This window comes from Brachionichthys hirsutus, chromosome 8 (genome assembly GCF_040956055.1).
Source record: "Brachionichthys hirsutus isolate HB-005 chromosome 8, CSIRO-AGI_Bhir_v1, whole genome shotgun sequence".
Lineage (NCBI taxonomy): Eukaryota > Metazoa > Chordata > Actinopteri > Lophiiformes > Brachionichthyidae > Brachionichthys > Brachionichthys hirsutus.
Genome location: NC_090904.1, coordinates 10,926,675 through 10,949,519, shown reverse-complemented (window position 1 = coordinate 10,949,519; position 22,845 = coordinate 10,926,675). Strand labels below are relative to the sequence as shown.

The following is a 22,845-nucleotide window of genomic DNA, read 5'->3' as shown; positions in this document are numbered from 1 at the left end:
TCCCTGGATAGCTACCTATTGCTATAAATAAATTAATGCAGCCCCAGAAGCTTCCACCATTGATTTCACACATCAAGTTCAGTTAAATCGAGACAAGGAGAATTCGGGTTGTGATTAGAGGTGCGCATCAGCTGCAGCGCCGATCAGAACTTTCTCAAAGTTTAAAATAAAACCTCACACCGCCCATCAGCAGCTCTAATCCTCACTGGGTGGAACGCAGCAATGATAACAGTGAGCTATGAGAAGTTACTTACTGAACCGCAGCCAGTAGATGTATAGATATACAGTCAATCGTGACATGGGTTTTACACAGGCTTAAAAAATGGTGTGTTCGTTCCATATGAGCTTTGAGGGCCTCTCCTCTCTGAAGACGATGGACGATGATGGAAGACGACCCAAAGGACAGATTTAGGAAGCAGCGTGAAGACGTTTGTAATGTATTCTGGATTCTAGATAGCAACCTGTGGGATTAAAGGGCAGAGGTCAGTGTAGCGGCAATTGTAGACGGTGATCATCATTACAACTCCACACTTCTTAGAGTTGTGTTCAGCGACAAATTCAACTCGTGAATGGCCTTCTTTTTCTTTTTCTTTTGAAATTTTGTCGAAATTAAATAAGACTGGATAGAAGTGCAGAAAATGCAGAGTAAAAGTTTTTCAAAATCTCATCTGTTTCTCAAACGAAACAATTCTGCATTCCAGTCAGGCACCGTTTGTTTAGCGGAGCATTTCTGATGTCTGCGGCTCAGATGAATGGAATTCTGCAGTCATTATAGCAAAGTATGATTAGGTTCATACATTTAAAGGAAGGACAAAAGGAGAGGATTAATAAAACGTCTATATAAATGTATCATTTGTCTTTCTCCTGGAAGAGAAGAGAGGAAATGCAGTGCGATGGAAGCTAAGTCCATTTATAGACTAGAAAAGAACTCAGAGAGCGCAGACCTCCGCCAAGCAGCTCATTCCCATCCTAATTGGATTTACTCCGTCCACATGGTGATCTGGATCATCACCAAAAGGTTCTAAATTGTTATTATCTTTATACACCAACCATGAAAAGTAAAAGCGAATCAGAGTTCATGTTTATTTGTAACTGATTTCTAAATTCATAAATGGGGTTTTCAATGTTAAAATTTAATATATTTCCTAACGACATTCTGAATCCGATCCGGATGAAATTTGGTGAAGATAGAGGCCCCCACCCTACATGACTGTCAACTTACATAAACATCGGTCAATAATCAACCGACCTATTGACTTGAAGGGTTTGGCATAAATAAGTGTTTCACTTCCGCCAATACCTTTTCAGTCATTGTTATGTTGTTGATTTTTTTTTTTTAATTCCTTGTTCTCATTTAAGATACTGACTGAAATAAAATAAAAAATTACTACTTCTGAAGCTCCATTGACTGCATTATTAGTGATCCAGGATCTCATTGTGATCGTCACCAAAATTTCAATCTGTTCCTGGTAACATTCCTAACATTTCCTGAAAATTTCATCCAGATCTGTCCAGAAAAGTGCCAGCATTTTGTGTCTTTTCCTGGAACTAAGTTCAAGTGAATTCTCATCCGGTTAAACATCCGACTGGGAGTCTGGATGAAGCGAGGCGATGCAATCAGTATCTGATTAGCAGCATCCGATGGTGCCACCGACAGGGAGCAGTCGCCGTCGCCTGACCCGACTTCTACAGGGACTCTGGGTGGATTTCATTGATTATGTCTCTGCAGTAATGGTTTCAAGTGGCTGATGATAATTCTGTATTGTTGAGTTTGTTTTCATTGATGAAACAATGTAGTTTGTATAGACTGTATAATAAGCGTGTTGCATCCATCATCGGTAAAGATGCACCTTGAGACCAAACGCACGCAGGTCCTTGAACTTTTCCAGTCTCCTACAGATACTGAAATGAAACGGCAGCAAGACTTCTATAATTAAAAGGTTCCTTCTTTCAATGAACGAAGCTGAGATGTAAATGCTGACAATGTATGCAGCGCTAAAGTGATAATTGACTGGCTGATTTCACCGACTGCTACCACATCACAAACACGGGTATTTTCTTTCTGTCCTCAGTTCCATTCAATTGCAATATAAATACAGAAGTTCTTTATCGACTACGAGAAAGACTTAATTGGCTTTTCAAGGCTATTTAAAATGAATATAATAGCCCCTGATGCGATCTAAGGCTTTCATAGGTTGTGCTTTCACATATTCGCATCACATTTTCACAGAGCAGATTTCTTAAGTAGAAATAAGCTCTGTTTGAGTTCTGTATGACCCTTTTCTGGTTCGGCGCTGCTCTATGAATATGTTCTTGCCTTGATCATGTTCTTCTACCCAGGGGGTACTTGTGTTTCCAGCTCTGTGCACAGTTGATGAGCCGCAAATATCAAAACTTCCCGTCCGGGGTGAATAAACTATTATTATTTATTTTTTGGAGCTGCTATTTTTTACGGGTTAGCAGCCAAATGCTGCTAACCCGTAAATATATTTGAAAAAAATGCACTGTTCGTAAACACAACTCAAAATGACATCAATTAATTTGATAAACAATGCAACACTTCCAGAGGAATAGAAAATATATATTTTTAATCAAGTGAATAATTTATTTACAACACGACCGTGCATTGAAGCTCAAGTCGGAACCTGAAGGTGCTAATATTAGGTGCTATAACCGCATACTAAAACGGCCACAGTCTTTTATTAATATTTCTAAGGTTTTATTCATTGGAAAAATGGGAGGAGAAGAAAGTCAGAGACGAGAGAAGGATGGGAGGTGAGATGTTTGATGCAAAAGAGCGTGAAGACTGGCTGAACGAGGGATGAAGGGCGTATAAGTCGAGGCGTTTCTGTTTCAGTTAACATGCAGACTGACATGAAGAAAATGAAATGGTTAACTTGCTAAAAGCGTCAGTCGCCGGATGTGAGATGTGGACCCGTACAGTGTGTTAAATTCAGAACGTCTCTTAAAACACGCCTTTAACGTGTCCTCTGGGTGCGGTCCGCTTTTAAGATGGGCTAATAGGCCCTTTGTGTTTTCTTCGATATCAGATGCAACCGCGCCATAAAACAAAACGGTACATCACATTCATTAGCCACAAATGGCTGCGTCCAGTTCGACATACGGAGGTTCGATGAATGAACACTTTAGGACCGGCGCTGTTCCTGCTTGCTCATCCTCAACTGAGGAAGATGGACGGCTCAGACGCTACGAAGCAAAAGCACTGTCGCAATTTCACCAATGTGAAATATGCAGAGATATATGACGGGGACAACAAAAGAGACAGAGTGGGTCACCAAGGAAATGGTGGCCAGGGGCTAGTTTAGGATGGTGGACATGCAAGTTAGAAAAGTGGCTACATCCTCTCATCTTTTTGTTGTATTCTTCTTTGTATCCTCGCCCTTCTCGCTCGCTCTGTCCCGCCCTCTCTTGATTAGACTTGACATCTGTCTTTGTGGTCTGTTTGATTGGCCAGCACGGTGCTGCAAGCCTGTGGGGCTCGTATTCTCCCTTCGATGGATCCCACATCCACTCGCATTCGAAAGTTATGCAAGTTGGTTCCGTTCATGGCTCTAAAACACCCGTAGTTCTGAAGGTTGTTTGTGTCTTCATGTGGTTAGCCCTCGATGAGCCCCCCCCCCCCCCCCCCCCGAAAACCCTGCAAAAGCATCAGCCTATACAGAAAATGGATGGACCTCCCTTTGATCAGCGCTGCTCCCGTTTTGGCGGTCCGCCCCTATGTCATTGAACATCGGAGGAGGGATGTCGTTAGGCAGGTGCAGCACATTAGCCAAACATGTTATCTACTGCCAAGCTAATTCAGTTCAAGATGCGATTCTGCACCTCTTGCCCAAAGACATCCGTTTCTTCTCGGAACAAGCTTTTGAAACGCATCTATTCTGGGATATATTCTTTACCAGCACATTTTGGGTGTTTAACAGTGGCGCAGATTGTCAGAGCGACAGAATGAAGAAGGTCATGAAATTCATAAAAAATAATAAATGAATGCAATCAAAACAAATCTGTATTTGTCTCTGCTTGAAACTCGTTAGCAGCCAACTTTTGCGAATGCATTTAGTGCACATGTATTTTGTTCATTCTCCGATTCAGGCTGGAGGTAGCTTTTAACAGGATGCCGAGGTGCAGAATAACCTTGCTGAATAGGAAACGTGTGAAAGGTGGTGAAACTCTAAAGACTGAATTGCATGTGGGCGAAAGGCGGCGGCTGCTATTTAGAGGTGGAGGCCATTCAAAATCCGAGTCGAGTGAACCTGATGATGGCATCTGACACGATGTTCCGTTATGCAAACAAACCACTTTCGTCTTCAGTGACTGTAACGAGCCGTAATAGTGCTTTTAACGCAGATGTTAACGCGTGACCTTAATGACCGTCATTGTGTTACCGACCTCGGAGGAGTTTAAGTGTCTCCTCAGGACGCCGCAGGGAACAGACATGAAGAAGCCTGGAGAATGAAATGAGTTCAAACCCTAAACACAAGTCCGGCTGCTTCAGATGCAATGATTGCCCTAACATGGACAGAGGGAATTACTTGTATTACCTCTGCCAAGGAGGTTAAGTTGTTGATGCTTTTTTTTGTTTGTTTGTTTTTAAGCAAGATTATGGAAAGACTGCTGGATGGATCTTGATTGGGGGGGATCTGGAGGTGGGTCTGGATACAAAAACGGTAACAAAAAATATGGATTTTCCCATTTAGTTATAATGGAGGCTTTTAAAATAAATTAAAAAAAATCATATCCTGTAAAATATGCATTCAGTTCACTCATTAAAAATCCCAGTCATAAAGGGGTCCGATATGAACTATCATGAAAAATGTCTTCTGGATCTCATCCAGAATGACGTCAGGAAAACATTATTACATTTTAATATTGAAACCAATTTATGGATTCAAAAATCTGTTAAAAATACACAGCAACTCTGAGTCACTTTTACTTTTCATGGTTGGTGTATAAATATACCAAGAACAATTTAGAACCTTTCGATGATCCTCCAGATCACCATGTGGATGGAGTAAATCCAATTAGGAGGGGAATGAGCTGCTTGGCGGAGGTCTGTGCTCTCTGAGTGCTTTTCTAGTTATTATTGTTAGTGGTATAGGACTGGTGATAGAAGCATCTCTCTAACTCTCATAGTGGCAGTGGGAAGGAATGAATTGAAGATAACCACTCGTCCTTTCTTCTGCGCACCAACATCAGTCTGAAATCAATTACTTGTGGGTGAAAGTATTCCTGCATTACAGTGTCGGCTTGTTTTCATTACCTTTCTGTCTTACTTGCACCCACTTGTTAAGTGTTCTGAAAGGTGTCACTGCAAATGAGTGTGTGAGAGGAATATAAAATATGTAATATTGAGTGCCTGCGTTAACAAACCTCAGCTGGATGGGTTTGTGTAGCCGCAACACTTCTTTTCCTCCGAATCTTGCAACTAAATTTGAAACCTCGGCAAAAAGCGAGAGCGAGTCTGTGAAGTCTTCAGTAGCGGGTTATCTTCAACTGGCAGGGTGCCTCATCCGGTCGAGATGAAGCCGGTGGCAGAAGCCAATGATTCACTTTGACACTGTAAAAACAGTCTTCAACAAAGTGGATGAATAGAAGTTACAAAGAGTAACTACAGCTCTATGAGTGCATGCGTTTACAGGATGCTCATCCCTGAAAAGGCTCCTCTATAGTCATGAAACCAGTCCCTGAAACTGGATTTAGCCTGCTTCTTTTTTTCTTAATACTCAGAAGCCTTTATCATATAAGACTTCTCTCATGGTTAGGTGCAGATTCGTACTACTGGCGTACACAATATGGATTCTGAGAGTACCTCCCTACGACTCATTGAGATTAAAAGGACTGTTTTCTGTACATGGAGACGGAAGACAGAGCGGGAAGGCAGCGGATCCTCATTTATTAGGAGTACAGCCCACCGTTTCGAGTGCTGCTTTGTGTTTTTCACCGGCTTTGTTCCACTCTTCCTCGCTTCGTTTTCAAATGTGTTTCTGCTGAATCACAGCCGGGGTAGACTAGAGTGGTTCTGCGTCTTTCTGAAATTGCAAAAAATTACACAAAAAGGCATCACTTTAGAGCAGCAAAGATTTGTCCAGTCTTTGTTTTTTCTGCAAAATATTCTATTGCATGATTCCTCGGACTTAAAAAAAAAGTCAGTGGTCTCCTATCCTTATTGGCAGAAATCATCAGATGTCACAAGCACATGATTGTGGAGCCGGTCAGGCAATGCTGCAGAGTGGCAAGCTGAGGCATTTGTCATGAAGGGTTGAATCGGACTCCACGTTTTCTGTCGCAAGACATCATCCATCATGTGGCTTCATATCACACCCGCTGTATAGCACAGTTCATCTTGTTAGCATTAGCAACGAATGACGAAACGGCTGTCCCAACTTCCAATTGGATTGCGAGCCAAATGCGGTGGGCAACCAGTGTGTAAACGTACAACTGGCGCCAGACAATCATGGGAGTACTATACGAATACTATAGACAGACAGCAGTCTCTCTGATCGTCTTGTTCCTGCTGGACTACACGTCGCTATTTGCTACAGCATACAACTGAGTATTTATGGAGAATATCGTAGATCCAAGACGACTCTGACAGAACGGCAGTGCTGAAAGAAAAAGGAGCAATTATAAGTCTGTCTGCTACTTCACCAGGGACATTTATTAGGCTGCTGATATTTCAGAGCCTCACTCGGGGCCATAGATTCCAACTCACACAGTCGGATAAAGGATCAATGAGTCAGGAAGACGAGACTAACTAACCAAACAACCTGCCTTTCCTCGCTCTATCTTTGTTACTCAAATTGGAATGGGAGGTGACTGGGATGCCAAAGGGCATACATTTAGTCATTTTGCTGAAAAGGAGAATGACAATACCCCCCTCCCTCCCAAATCACCCACTGCTCTAATGCTTTTTTTTTTTTTTACTTCTTTTAGCTTTGCCTCCATTTATTTTGTTCCAGAGAAGTTAAAATTATACTTAATTGTTTCGGCGCTTCTGTGGCCTCGACTGCCTTCCCTTTTTTTTTTTTTTATCTCTCTCCCATCAAAATGAATATTAAACTAAGAAGTTGAATGAAAATGAAAACAAAGTGTTTTAAAGCAATAAAAAATAAATAAACTGCTGCCGCGCTGTATCACGAAAACGAACGTGTCAAAATTACTGCCATCCATGCGAGAAGTGGTGAGATGCTCATCCCCAAGAAAAACTATCTTAATTATTTCCTGCCTGGAAGATTCTACCACATTTCCATGAGTACTGACAGTTTTTTTTTTAAACATCATTTTTCGGGTTTTTTTTTATTCACCTCATCCTCAATCACAGTCTTCCAGCTCATTAGCTGTTACTCGATTCAATTCTGAGCCGCTGTTACCTTCCTGCCACTCAACAAACTTTCGATGCAAACTCCAGGGAGATAAAGTCTCTGTTGCGCAAAGAAGGCAAAAAAAAATTTGATGTGAAATTCTTCTAGATCTTTCAAAGTTTTTCATGTTTTGGCTTTTTCGGTGTATGAAAGTGAGGCTCGAAGCCACAGTGCAAAAACTTAGAGTGGCGGCTTCGCTTTCATACTGACATAAAAGTTGCTGTCCCTAGAGCTGCCGGAGACGGGGAATGAATGCATGTGAAATATGTTGTGTTTGTGTGCCCTTCATCCACCCAGCCCTGAAAGCCCTTCCTCTCACCTGTGGAGCAACATCCTGCAACTCCGGACTCCATGATGAAAATGGAAATTAAAATACTGGCCACGATGTTGTCATAGTTACTGCAGCTACAGTTATGGTTTCTAACTGACACTAAGAAGTTGCTCGTGCTGCACATCCCTGCTGTTTCTGGCATGTCGCCCATGTTGAGCAGGACACCGGAGTTTTAAAAGTGTTACTACGGCTGTACTCATTTCACCTGTTTTCTTTTTGTGCAGGCCGGGAAACCAGAAAGGTGCAAATTGGATTCTATACATTTGTGATTGGATGTGAGACTACTACGCCCCTACAAAATTGAAGATGGTGTTGCTATGGAAACTGCTGGTGCTGCAGTCACTTATGGGGTGCCTTGCAGGTAAAGCATCTTATTAAGAACTTTTGATGCATGCCAAAGCTGTCTTTGTGAAGTCTGAGTCCTTATTCATATGTATTTGGGGCAGGTGACGGTATGAAAGGCGCATTTTCCAAAGGAGCTACATCAAGTTGATTTAGCCACAGGAAAACAGTTTGTTTCTTCCGCAGATATAAAATAAGAAGAATGTAGGATCCATTCAACAAATGAGTCATTGTGGAAGCTTTTGTCTGCTAAAGACTTACAATCAGAGGCCATATCGCTTTTTGACTTTGCCGTCATCTCGTATTTGGCACTCAGAGAAGGTTGCTACTGACATCCTGAATGTGAATTAGGATTGTGCAACCAGTCAAAGGGGGGATGAAAATATTTCATTCTACTTACTTTGACAGATCAGAAGTATGCCTGGAGCCTGTCAGGAGAGGAATCAGCATTCAGTATACATACAGCAATGTTCAAGCCAAACCTAGCAATGGTTCGAACCATAGTTCCAGTAGATGAAAGGAGAGGATTAGAAGTTGCCTTGATCATTAGTCAGTACAAAATCTGCCATCCAAGTATAAGGTATAATCAAAAGTCAATCTGAGCTCATTCCCTGCTGGGTACCACCCGATTATATAACGTTTTGCTCACAGGAAGTCGCCGGGTACTCATTGAAATAATAATTGAATACCAAAGCGTATAATAAAAAAGAATTGGTTAAAAAAAGAAAAGAAAAAAATTGCAGCTTTAGTAAAGGTTCAATTGCAGTTAATTTCTCAAACTGATGTAGAACAGAGGCGACAAATATTGAGGAAATCCTTTGGGGTCATTTCAAATGTCCATCATTCTTTTACCGCGCAGTAAAGTTGAATTATATCTTCATTATTCCTTGGTGCCCATTTCAGCCAGCGGCTCCGTGACATTGATCGCATTTTGATGGAGAACTTTAATTTGTCTCCTTTACAAATAGGAGGGGTCACCACGGAGCCTTGGCTAAATTACTCAGTGTTTAATCAACAAGTATTATAGGATTCAGGATGAAGAAAAGACTATTGATGAGGTCTGTCTCCTGGTAAAACCCTCCATCTCATTACTCAACTCGCATTAAGCCTGCAGTGAAGCGTTTGCCTTCCTGTGCACATTAACTTTGCTTTAGTTCATTGATACTTTTCTTTCTTTGTAATAAAGAACAAGCATGTGGGGCAGAATGGAAAAAGTTTTGGGGTTTAACGCTTGCATTAAATTCCAGATTTCTTAAAGCCCCTGTGCTTTATTCGTTGTATATCCTCTCTTTTATCCTGCTGTTGACATCCAAAATGACTTTATATTTGTTGCAGCAATGTAAAGACCAATTAAAATAAAATTACAATTTAAATATTCATTTTTGTCGCATTATTTAGCTGAGGTGTGAATGTGCTACTTAAAAAGTAATTAACAAATTAAAGCAGTTCCAGAAGTCATATCTATATTAGTTATAATAAATGATTCAAGGTGTCATACTCTTTAATATTTCATTTCTAAGCGTAACTGCCTCCAGCTTCCCTCTGATATGACTGCGTACATGCTAATATAACACAACATCTCTGTGCTATACAAAAAAATATTTATTTTCTCTTTAATTTTTTTACTGGAATATTCATGTTAGAGGATCGTATGGGGATTGTAATGGGGCTTGTAAGTCTCTGAACTTTATTCATTTGAGTACTGTTTGCTGAACACGCCTTATTTTTTTTATTTTTTTTCTGTTACATTATTTATACCCCAACTCGTATTCTCTCCTGGGAGCAGCCCAGTTTATTCATATTGCTTTATGCTGCTTGCCATGTTCCAACACTGAAAAATAGTTTCCTTGTAAAGAAAAGGGCATGTAAACAAGTTCAGAAATCTACTACTTGTAATATAAGTACCTTAGACATGAATAATAGCTATAATGCCCAACATGCTTACACTTATTAACCAAATAAGAAAAACAGGCAAATAAATGAATACATATAGATTTTATTCTCTCAGTTGTCTGAGGATGAGGATTATGTCTCTTAAATAGGCTACTCAATGAAATTAATGGCATAAATTCTGTATTTTATTTAGAAATATTAACAATTATGTAAATCAGTCATGTAATTGCTATGTGTATAATTAGATATAACAATACATTCATTTTTAATTTATGTCATTAGCATTTCTATATTTAATATCTAAATGTAATCATTTTTGTCATCGACATAAATGAGAAGATGTTGAAATAGTTGGCATTGGACAGAATAAGAGCTCTTCAAGGCAGATATTTTAAAAGCCGACTTACAAATCAAAATGGTCCCTGAAGTTTTAGTATATCAAGTCTCGTCCACGTTTTGGACCAGACCGATGAAATACTGAAAACTGTTCTTTCCACTGAGGCTGTTGCCAATATTTATTTTCTGAGATGTTCAAACAACAAACAACTTATATTGTTCAGTTTTTTTATGTTGTCCTTGCAGACAGGCCTGTTAGCGCTGAGCACAGTTTTGTGATGTTTTGTCCAACAGATGGATCATAAATTGGCTGAAGGGTTTTCATTTTGTTTCACAAATCATTGCCAGTACCGTGTCTGTGAGTGTGTATCAATGTCAGGAAAAAACTTAAAAAGCACTCAGAGAGAACAGACCTCCGCCAAGCAGCTCATTCCCCTCCTAATTAGATTTATACCGTCCACATGGCTGGATCATCATCAAAAGGTTCTAAATGGTTCTTGCTATCTTTATACACCAACCATGAAAAGTAAAAGTGAATTGGAGTTGATGTGTAATTTAAACAGATTTTTGAATTGGTCAATTTCAAAGTGATCCAGAATCCAGGATGTCTTCTGGATCATCACCAAAATGTAATCATCTGTTTGTGGTAACGTTCTCAACAGGTCCTGAACATTTCATCCACATCTGTCCCGAACCTTTTGAGTTATCTTGCTAAGGGACGGCCAGACAGACAAACGCCAGCGATTACACAGCCTCCGCCTCGCCTCGGCGGAGGTAATCATCTTCTTCCCAATTACAACAACTTAGAAATAAATACATATAATGAATCATGTGTAATTAGACGTGAACACTTAAGTGTCAGAATAAATACTGTCAAGTTTAATATGAGAGAATTTTACAGTAGCTAATTATTGTGCTGAATAGGAGTAGGTCAGGGGGATTGACAGGGAGGGGTTACAGAAATAATTTGTTGTTTAGGCAATGCCTGCTGATGCAGGAAGTCCATGTTTAGAAAAGTAATGTCTTTATTGAATCAAATGTTGCCGTATATTATAGGGAAAAGGGTAAATATGATATCGGTTGGCTCTATCAGCTTATCGCTAATTAGGCTTAAAGTGGAAAATTCCTCTGGCTACAGCTAAAAGCTGACAAAGCACTAAATGTTTGTTTGTTTTATATGATTACATTTCGACTTTCTTTTTTTTTTTTCTTTTCTGCTTTTGCAAAACCAGTGAGTCTGAAAAAGAGCATCTTCTTTAAAGCAATATTTCACACCAGCATCCTGGCTATAGGTAAGAATGTATTCCCAGCCCAGTGTGATGTTTATGTGCTGCATTATATGCCTTACTAATATTTAAAAGGCCTGAAAGATGTGTGATGCATTCCGTTACCCGTCTCCACTGATCTGCTTTTCCTGTCCTGTGGGCTCAGATGTTCGACGTGGAGAAAGTACGTTCCCTTATGTTCCATGTGACACCGCCACATCTGCTCCACGTGGTGTATTCCCTCAAACAAAAATGCAAGGAAACAGTCTTTTATGTGTTTCACATAGATCCGGTAAAAAAAAGAATATCAACACAATTGTATCCGCCTCCTCAGTAGATCCTGCCCGTTGTTGCTGAGGGGCATTTTATTATACGAGAGTAATAAGAGCAAGTCAGAGAGTAAATGAAAACCATATTTCACAAAATGTACCTACTTAGGTGCTTGTTGTTTTGTATTCTGAACCATATACAGTATAATATCGACTGCAAAACAAGAATTTGTCTTCTTTTTCCAAACTGTCACGTCAGGGAAAAGGAAAACGGTTCCCTGACAGACCAAAGCAGCTGTCAGGGAACCGATCACGTGAGATTGGGAGCACAGAGAAGAAAAGAAGGCTGATATCCTCTCATTTATAACCTTTTCCTGACAGTCCAGGCACATTTTGAATTACTGTGTTCATTTATTTTTAGATCATTCCCCGAAAACAGATCACAAGAACGCACAAAGACGACTGACCTGATGCAACCTTGTCCCTCATTGTAAAAAAGAAAGCCACGATCCAAGCTGGCCATGGACATATTGACGGATCGTTAGCAGGGTGGACCTGATATTCAGCGCTAAACTACTATCGATGTGTTTATTTGATGAAGAGCGTGATGGGTTTTGCTCGTGCTCCGTCTCCAGTGAAAATGCACTGCCATAACAAAGCGATGAGCATCGCTGTCATTATGATGATCATCATCATGATGAAGACAAATGTGGCTCTCATTGTTGTTCGCAGATCATCGCTTTCAAAACACACTTATCATTTGCACAATCATCAGACGCATGATTAAGGCTAGGAGATTAACGGCAAGACAAGCAGCCTGATTTGATGCACATTTGTGAGCACAACCAGCAATTTCACAATAGAATCAGTGTGTGTGTGTGCGTGTGCGTGTGCGTGTGCGTGTGCGTGTGCGTGTGTATGTGTGTTCATACATAAAAATCAGCTTTCATTGCTAAACAAAGAACCAAATCTGACCTACTTTTAAGTTGCTTTAAATCGACCCATTATTCATATATTGCACAGGAGAAACGCGTCCAAACTTGAACGTCACTCATCACTTTACTCCCGTTATTTACGTCCTAAATTTGTCAGCTGCATTTCACTATTTGACAACAATTTCCAAATCCGTGACAGAAGTGCAGCCCATTGCAAGTATTCACCCAAACTGCTCAGTTAGCAGCTTAGCAGCTCCAGTGAGTTGCTGCCAAAGCGCTAATGCTGAGACAGACACGTAGCTGGGGGGTGCCATTTAGCCACGCGTCACCCCAAGACTGGATTCATGAGTGAGTCATAGCCCGCCCTGAGCGGGACGCGGTGTATGTTTGACCACTGCAAGATTGTTGTCATCGCAAATCGGGAAAATAGGGCAAAGTGCTTGAAGTCGGAGCAAAAAGCTGAAGATGCTGATGTTCCAAAAAGAAATCCCTGCAAGGTTAAATCAATGTTAAGTTATTTTATTACTGGCCATTGTAGAAAGAAAGAAACATCTGGATTCTAGAATTATTTGCATTTGTGAGTAAAAAGAGCTAAATCATACGTGCATATTTCCTTCAAAGCACGCATCTCTTCAGCCTCGTCCCGTGTGATCTTGCAGCGTCAGAAATATTAACAGGGCTATATTTAGATTTCAGACTTCCTGCTTTTGTATGTCGGTGAAAAATTGTTTTCACACACGCCTAGCCATGAGGAGTTAAAATGCTGCCATGGCTATCGGTGCAGAAAAGCCATAAGCTAAAGCCGTACCTCTGTCATAGTAAATAATTCAGAGTATATTCACATAATGCACTCAGAACCTGAAGCAACTAAGCCACCGAAAGAAAAATAATCATTTGGAACATCTTCTTTTCACTGATATACGGTTAAAGACCTTCAGGTCAGGCGTACACTTATGCATTATCCCATTCGAAAGTTGCATCATGCAGTAATTTCACCCCCGGGTTTCTATTTGTGCTAATGGTTAACAATTATACATTGAATGGGAGTAGATTGATTGATGATCGACGTAGGTCTGAGGATTGTATTTCATGAGCGAGACGACCGTGGCGGTGTTGTGAATATGTTCATTTCATCAAGAGAGACGCTCCGGCGGGAATTATGGAGCGGACGCATGTTTCATAAAAATCCGAGGGCCGGTGCAACGCGTTGTGTTTTCTCGCTTCTGTTGTGCTCCAGAAAAGATGATTGCTATCTGATGTGATATCAAACAGGTGAAAGTAAAGGTTCGGCAGCAGCTTCCTGTTTGTGATGGCGACGGGCTTATGAGCAAGAGGAGGGATCAGTAGCTGTGCTTCAAAATATACTTTGAAAGTAATGAAATCAGACGCCGGAATCTACTCGGTACATTAAGTTATTGCCGGCAACAGATGGAACTCTTTAGCATATCAAAGAGTTCCCCCCCCGCCGGTCCGCCGACTTATTATTTGTGTTTTGTATGGAACGCAAAGATACAATCTAAATTGAATCTCTGTTTCTTCGGTCAACTTTTTTTTAATATCTAAGAAACACAAACTAAAGTAAAAAGTATGTCTTGTGGTAATAATAATGATAATTGTAATGGCTGAATTATCCATGGAGGTCTTAAATGGAACAGCGCCATCGCTAATGTAAGTAGCCAGGTCAGTGAAAGAACAGGTCTAAATTAATCTTTTGTGAGACGTGTTCAGAGGTATGAGATTTGACTTGAAGGGGGGGGGGGGATGCTAAGTCGCCCAAAATCACATCTGCTTCACTCAGCCAATTAGCCATGTGACACTATTCCTTGTTTCCTCAGCCAGTGATCTAACAGGATAATCGCCTCTTGATGAAAGACTTAGTAACTGTCTTTTTGCTTCTCGCACTGGCCCGGACTGATCCATCGGCTGTTCTTCTAGCAAATGAGTTGGTGAAGAAAAGCGTAGCGGTGGTAATATCAGAACATGTCACTGCAGGGTATTCTGTACAATTTTAGGCAATTCAAGCCTCTAAAAAGATGCAAATAGTCATTATTTGTACCATCTGACACATCATTTTTAAATTAGTCCTGTGTTGATGAATACTAGCTAACCTTCCCGGGTTTGCCAACTGACTACACGATCATGTGATGTAAGGAAATAACTTGTTTTGCATATACATGTTATTTCTCTTTCTGTTGAGTAAAATTTTAATTTTTAATTCTCCTCAAGATGGTTGATCTGTCGGAGGGAATGAGGCCAGCTATTCTTCATACGCGATTGTTGTTTTATGCTGATGCTCCTTGCAAATCATCTATATTTATTGCATTACCATAGAGTCACAATGAGAGCGTGACAGCAATAGAAACTGGCAATATGTTTACTGTGATGGATTATACATCTCAGGAAAGAAAAGATCTTCAAGATGTGGTGAAACAACTGCAAACCAATGAACTTTTGGAGGACGGGACGGACATTTCAAGACTTAAACGTCATGCCGTCATTTGTGCAATTTCAATTTGAAGTTGTGTATCTTTAAATTGCCGCAATTTATCTCTCATAATCCAGCAGTTTGGTATAATCATAACAAATAACCGTAATCCAAGTAAACTGCTGCTAACTCTTCGTGCAATGCTGAACCTCAATTTGCATAAACATGCATCGCTTTACTTTTAAACGGTGCGACTGCAGGTTCTCACTGATTACTATATTTTCTTCCATCAATTCTGCGGTTAATTTCGGCTGACTGACCAAAGGGCACGTAGCATCTGTCATCGCAGCATTAGCACTGCTGGATGATGTAATGACTGCCGTCGAGCATGATGCTCTCCTAATGTGTCTCCATAATCATGCTCATTGCCCGTGAAGGGCATTTTTATTTTTGACATGAATGTCGGATGTGCCTTATATGTCAAGGTCCTTCCTGCGAGTACTGCCCTCCTCCCTTCAGGACGTTTTGCAGTGACAGGATGAGCGCCGACCTCTGTCATTCCACTGGGTGAGCAGTCTGCAACGAGCCCGGCGGCGCCAGGGCAGCTGAACCACGCTGCGAGGCAGATTCCGTGGCCTTTTGCCCCTGGATCTGCTTCTGTGCACACCTCCAAACATGCCCAGCTGTCCCCACTTCATTATGGGCTGATTAGAAGTAAATGACTTGGCGAGGTTGGTTTCAGCCAATGATCCAAAGGCCTGCTTGGGGAAGGAAGGAAAATATGAACTGTAGATTCTTAACTATCTGACTGTCGGAGGTTTATAACACTATTTTTTTTCCCCTTCCACCCGTTGAAGCTTCCAGTAGAGCTGACTTCTGCTTGACGACAGTATTAGTGAGAGTGCCACTGTGGCTGAACCTGGTGCAGACGTCTCGGCTTTTACTCACCTGCTCTTCCTCGGTTGGCATCATAATAAATATGAATAAAGCGGCCGTCCCCAGACGCCCTCTGTGCCAAGCCCTTGCTAATTGCTATTGTTAGTGACTAAGAATAGGTTCAAGGGAAACCAGTGTCCCTTTTTATTTTCACTACCCCAACATCTTTGTTTTTTGGCTTTGTCAACTCTCCCATTTTGATATGCGACATGTTTTATTAAAGCCCTTCTGTGGGCACGAGAAAACGTTCACCTTGTGTGGACGGAGTCGGCGTTTCAAAGCTGCTGTTGAGAACCAGCCTGGCTCTCATGCGGCCCAAAGAATTGAATGATTCATGTGACTGTCACACCGAGGGTGCGGAACAACCCGAGACCGTACATCACACACTGCTCTTTCATTTTTCCGACAGCTCGTAGGGTTTTTTTTTTTTTTTTTTAAATAAGACAGATATTCTAATTGAGTAGCTGGAAGAGAACACTAATGAGATGTTTCTGGCACAGGCGGGGTACGACAGCAGAGGAGAGACTCAGCTACAGAGGCTTAATACCCAAATCCCGATGGACACGCTTGCGATACCTGTTACACCGGATCAGAGGCTTCATGATCGCCGTAATGCTTTAAATCCGGACTGTATTTTTATTTTTCGCATTGTGGCCATGTCAGTGTTCATCCAACCTCAAGATCTGTCAGCATATCTGTGAAAGGAGCGACTATTAAAGTTTATTACAAAATGCAGTTCAAAGTCAGACTGCAAACCGATTTTGACTGTAGAGAACATGCTCCCGTTTCATTGCAGGCTTTGACCTCTGACTCTCCTCTATATCTTGCGTAACACCATTAACAGGCGCTCTCCTCAAACCATAAAAAAAAGTCCTGGTACTTCGGCATCGATAACGACTTCGCTGCAGAAACCCAGTATCTGCGGCCAATGTTTTTAGAAGTTCAAATTCAGTTTCATCCCTTTGGTGCAAGTGAGACGCGATGGAAAGCACAGACAAAAGACGCAATTCCGCTGACGTGAAAGTGGCTCATCGCAGAGGGCAGGAACGATTGTGATTTTGTTGTTTAATTTGGAGTGCTTGTTGTTGATGAGCGCTCGTCTCTGGTGTTTCATGCCAGGCGTTGCCTGTCTGGATGCTTTGCAGGTGTTACATCATACACGCTAACGCTTGTATGCTCATTTGTCATTTCTCCGAGGACTTCAGTCACCCTAGTGAGGTCTGTAACTACGTTCTGCCTGGAAAAAAAACCCCACCAGCCCAATTATGATGTTCACTTGCATTCTAAATTGAGGATGATGGAATAAGAAAATCTTATGTGTTTCTGTCTCGATTGATGTTCTTCTCATGCCGTGTGTCGGTGCAGTGTTTGCTCCTGACTGTGCAGCGGGACTGCGAGGACCATGCACAATAAATTTGCGCCATGCCTAATAGTGTTGGCAGAACAGACTTGTGGGAAAACCAAACAAGTCTAAGCAGAAACCATAACTGATTGTATTTCTGAAAAAAAAAAAAATGATCGCAGTCATCTTTTTTGCTGAATTGCTATTAAACTCTGCAAAATAAAAAAATCATTGTGTTCTGCTTTGAAAGTCATACCACATCTCTGATGCTATAACTAACCGGCGACCTCATATTGCACACACAATTCAAGCATGTCCTGAAATATCCTCACTTTAAATAGTTATCACCTCGTCTATGTCGGGGCTCTATTGTGGCTCTATTGTTGCACCGGTGGAAAAATCATTCCAAACAGGTCGGGCTGAAAGCATAAATGGGCTACAGTTCAGGATGCCCAAGTCGGAACCATTTTCAGACCGTTAATCCTGTTCTTTATAGCTAGATTAAAGCGGGAGAGAGAGAGAGAGAGAGAGAGAGAGCACAGTATGTCCAAAAATATCTCCCGTCCAGTTTTTAGAGGATCAATGCTGATACCATCTGAATAGCTGTTTGCTTGTAGCATTGTTATCTGACATTAAAACCCGCCAGGCCTTGGTGGATTGGTTTCAGACACCTGGTATACCCAAGAGAAAGCAAGTCATCTGCGGGCGCTCTGTGAGTGTGAGGCCGGCTGATTTGCAGGAACATTTGTGTGACAGATTTATGCAATAATAGTTAACATGATGCATTTATGCCAGACAGCTTAAATATTCTTTTGTCAATTCTTTGAAAACGTGAATTTGATTCCGTTCAGAATACCGGTAACCTCCACCAGTCCCGAACAATCCTACATTGTCTGTTTAGAGCTTCTGATTTACACCCAATCCCTCCAGGTTTGTGGAAATTGGTACAGCAGTTTTGTTTTAATTTTTTTTGTGGGTGGGGGTTGCATAATTTGGGAATTTAAAGGGGGCTATCCAAGACCAAGACCCAACCTCATGCTAGAATTCATGGAATCCCATTCAGTCTTGCTACTGGCGAACCATCAAACTGATGGAGAATGAAAAAGCACCTCCTAGGGGGAGTCAAATCAAACACTGTGAGTAGTTTAACGATGATATTAATAAAAACATTTTAAAAAATAGGTTGGGCGCCCAAATCAGATGTCAACCACAGGCTAGTACTTTTAAAAGTAAACTTTGTACAGAGTACGCTGTTGACACCCAAAGAACACACTGTACTAAAATGACACATATAGTGTAAGCAAAGTGGAAATTATTGTTTCAAGAAATTCTTAAACTAATGCAGGAGGTCAAGAATCGATCAAAAATATTGAACATATCAAATAAATAGAAATATGTAAATGCAAACAAAACAAAAAAGCGTCAAATAATATCTGCATAAAGTACCCCTGTAAAAATACATTCAATAGAATATAGAGGCGTCACGACTGCTCATGTTTACTCAATGATCATTCGCGTAGGTTGAAACACAGCGATGGCCACATCTATTAATGGAGCATAAACAAAACCTGCTTTTCTTTTGTGTTCATATTTGTTCAAATGACAACAAGTAAAAAAGGAATATTTGTTTTTGTGTTTGTCTACCTTGGTTGAGATGAGCTTTTAATGATACCTCAGATGATGGAAACTTGGGACAATACCGGTACATACAAAGTAAAAAAAAAGTTCTGGATAAAAAGATCTCAAGATCAAGGGCGCCGCCGTGTAAATGTTTAAAGTAGCAAAAATAAATATAGATGTCGACTATAATCCATCCAGATGAGAGACAGAATTGTCAGGCTGCCGCGAATAAAAGTGATGAGTACAAAGATCAAAGATGTTCCCTACACCTGTGCGCATTTTTCTTCAAATTTAAAATTCTAAAATCCTGGAATGCCACCATAACGGAGGGTAACCAATTTCCAGAGGGCTGGGGTTGCATCCTCTGTGGCGCTAACCTGGAGCGTTGGGATGACATGTTTCTCCCACAGTTGAATAAAGATGATGCAGTTTGAAATAGTGAGAAGGGAAACATTGCAGGTGTGTGAGGCCTGCTGGGAGTCAGGGAAAGGGTACGTGAGCATGAGGGAAACAGAGGATTTTAATGATGACCTACTTTCGTTGTATTCAGCACAACTCCACTGCACGAGGAAATACAGCCTCCCCTGAACTGGGTGAGAGGAAAGTTTATGGCTCATTCTTCTCACAAATCTGAGTTTAGCCTCACTTCCATCAGAAGGAGTGAATAAAAGGCAAAGTAAGAATGACATTATTGAAATAGGACTAAATGAATTGGGAACATGGCTAACATCTTACGTGGTTGGATCCTGGCAGGACGTGGGTGCCGTCCAACAAATCCGGGGCCTCGGACATGAAGGAAACGTCCCTTCAGAGAGCAATCTAGTACTTAATACCAGAGCTGAATCACGTCGACTAGAGTGTGTGCCACATGTTAGAAAGACCGCCTCGAGAGCTTAACCCTCAACCTTCAAGGAACGCCGTCAGGCGCATCCGTTTTGAAGTTGAACATGAGCATGCTTTAGTAAGTGACTGGAACCAATGCCAGGGAAGATGGCCAACTGAGTGACGAGTACATTCCAGTGAAGGGATTTGAGATGTGGATCGTCTGAAATGATACAAGGGAAATGGAATTACTGATGAAGATGAAATACTGGAAATGGATAAAGAGCCATGGGAAATGGGTGCAACTCCAGGGATGCAGGAAAATTAGCGCTCACTGAGTGAAGAGAAAACGACTGACTTGGTGCAAGGGAAGCATGCACAATACAGATTTAATATCTGGGGTGTAGGGAGGAAGCCAAATAACACGTGGGAAGCCATACTGAACAGTCGTGGAGGAGAAATGGTTGCATCTATGCAAGGAATGTGGAATGTGTGGAATGCCGAAAAGTGGGGAGGACCACTTGTGAAGACCACAAAATGAGATGTCTCCAGAAGGATAAAGGGATTTTGAATGGGAAGCAAATTCGCTGGTTCTGTGACACCCATGAAGGATAGCAGAAAGCAGCACAGATGTTACCGCCAGCATGTTATCCGAGCAGTAAAGCCCAGTTCTGCTTTGCATTTCGACTGCAGCAGTCTTAAGTGCTGACGGGGTTGTTGGATGGGCCATCGGAGCTGCAACCCTTCACTTTTACAACAACTGTGGGGGGGAAAAAACACACGGGAGGCTTTCTTCATCTTGAGAGGTTACTGCATTTATTATCTGGCACACTGCGGCCTATGCTGCTCATTTACTGCCAAATTGACAACTTAATGCTAACCTTCTCCTGTTCCCTGCTCACATTCCCTGTCAATTCTCGCTCTCTCTCTCTTGCACAAACACTTAACACAAACGCCCGACGCACACACACAACGGAGCCCCTTGAATAGTTTGTGCTATTTCTCTCAGTGGGTGGTTGTTTCGTAGGCCTTTAATAAGGAGAAGGGTTCTCAGAAAAGGCTGGAGGCAACGAGAAAAGAGAGGCAGGGGAGATGGAGGAAAAATAACAGACCTCAGACCTTAAATATCAGCTTTGTTATTGAAACTACACAAAAGCAACGAGAAAAGCACTCAGAGAGCGCAGACCTCCGCCAAGCCCCTCAGCCCCCCTATATTCAGAGTCTTGGTAAAAGCAGCAGAAACAGAATCTCCTTTGTGGAGGTAATCAGAGAGATAGTATTGAAAGGGTACAAAAGTAAAATAATATCCAGAATCTGGATCAGTTCCAGATGAAATTCGGCAATACAATAGAGAGCCACACCCTCCATGACTGTGTCAAATTCCATAAACATCGCTCAATAATCAACCGAGATATTGAGGAACAAATTTTGAAGCGCAGTTTACTGCATTGTTAATAAAATATTTAAAGTGATCCAGGATCTCTTCTGGATCACCACCAAAATGTCATCATCTGTCCCTGGTAATATTAATAATGTTATTATTAACAGATAATACAATTTCAGCAAGATCCATCTGTAACTTTGTGAATTATGTAGCTAACAGACAGACAGACAGATAAACGTTGGCAAAAACATAACCTCCTTGGCGGAGGTCATGAAAAGGTAACCGCACTAAATGAACAAACATCCAACCATAAACCTTGCTATTGCTTTTCCTCTGGAGCCACACCCACATTTCTAACTAATGGGCTGGAATATTTCCGATTTTCCATTAATTATATTTATGTATTTCTTTTTGTTGCGTGATGATCACGGACGGATTTTCAGATGTAAAACTTTCTAATTCCGTATGACAACCATCGCTTCCCTCAGCTAGTTCTTCTCTCAAGTGCTGGAAGGCATAAATAGAATCACTGAAATGCTGTTCATGAAAATGTCACATATTGCACATACTGCACATACTGCACTTCGCAGGGAACGAAGTGCCAAACCGCCAAATTAAATCCAATGTAAACTGAGGAAAGAGCAAAACAGAAAAAGATTCATTTCTTCCATTTTGACATCATGAACAGATTTGGCTGTGCAGTCTTTGGCACCTTTTTCCTTTTTGAAACTCTTAATAATTCTATTATTTCATACTCCAGCTGTTTCCTTATTTAAAGTTAAGCCAACAGAACAATTTAGAATCAGCTTTTCTACATGGAGATTTTTCACAAACAACACAACGATTTTCACTCACTGATTTCTCGACAGAATGTGCATTTACGATTCAATCGATTATTTGAGAAAATCATATCTTACCAACTGCAGTTTTCTCTGTGTGTAACTTTCAAGAAAACCACCAGAATTACTTTGGCTTAACAGGTAGTTTGGTAGAAACCAATAAAGTTAGGTTTGATTAAAAAGTTTGTATAAAAATGTCCAAAAATAATACGATTCGAAAATTTGCTGAATCTTCAAATTTGCCAAGAATTTAAACCAACCTGAATTCAGTGGAGCATCAGACAATGTCTTCAGCAGAAGTATACCATTATTTAATTCATCATTTTGTATAAAGGAACAGTTTTTATACACATAGATATATATTACAGGGGATGGTATGAAGTACCTTTTTCTCATTTAACTCAAAGGTCGGCACTGTCAAAATATCCTGCTATTAGTTGAGCTAAAAGAAACCTAGAAAACAACTCACTGCTTTATTTCACTGCGATGCGTGAAATGGCAAAAGGCTTCAGTGTTTCTGCTACAGTGACAGCAAACCTTTGCTCTTGCTGTTTAGAAAGGTTAAATGTTCATAAATCAGTTCAGAGAAAACTTCAGGGAGGAACCGTGAAGCACGGATGACGTCCCGCAACTTCCATTTACCAAAATGTGCACCACAGCCATGGAAGTGCGGCGCTGTGTAATGAGGTTAATGCTTGATAACTGCTCGCCAGATTTAAGAAGATTA

General features: G+C 41.0%; 1 protein-coding gene across 1 annotated transcript in view; it reads left to right on the top strand.

Annotated features, from left to right (window-relative positions):
- The first annotated feature begins 22,764 nt into the window (after positions 1-22,764).
- The window catches only part of cntn4 (contactin 4), a 69,486-nt gene continuing 69,405 nt past the window's right edge, over positions 22,765-22,845 (top strand). Inside the window, exon 1 of the mRNA XM_068742127.1 lies at positions 22,765-22,785. Within this exon, the coding sequence (XP_068598228.1) occupies positions 22,765-22,785 (21 nt within the window). The remainder of the gene's footprint in view (positions 22,786-22,845) is intronic.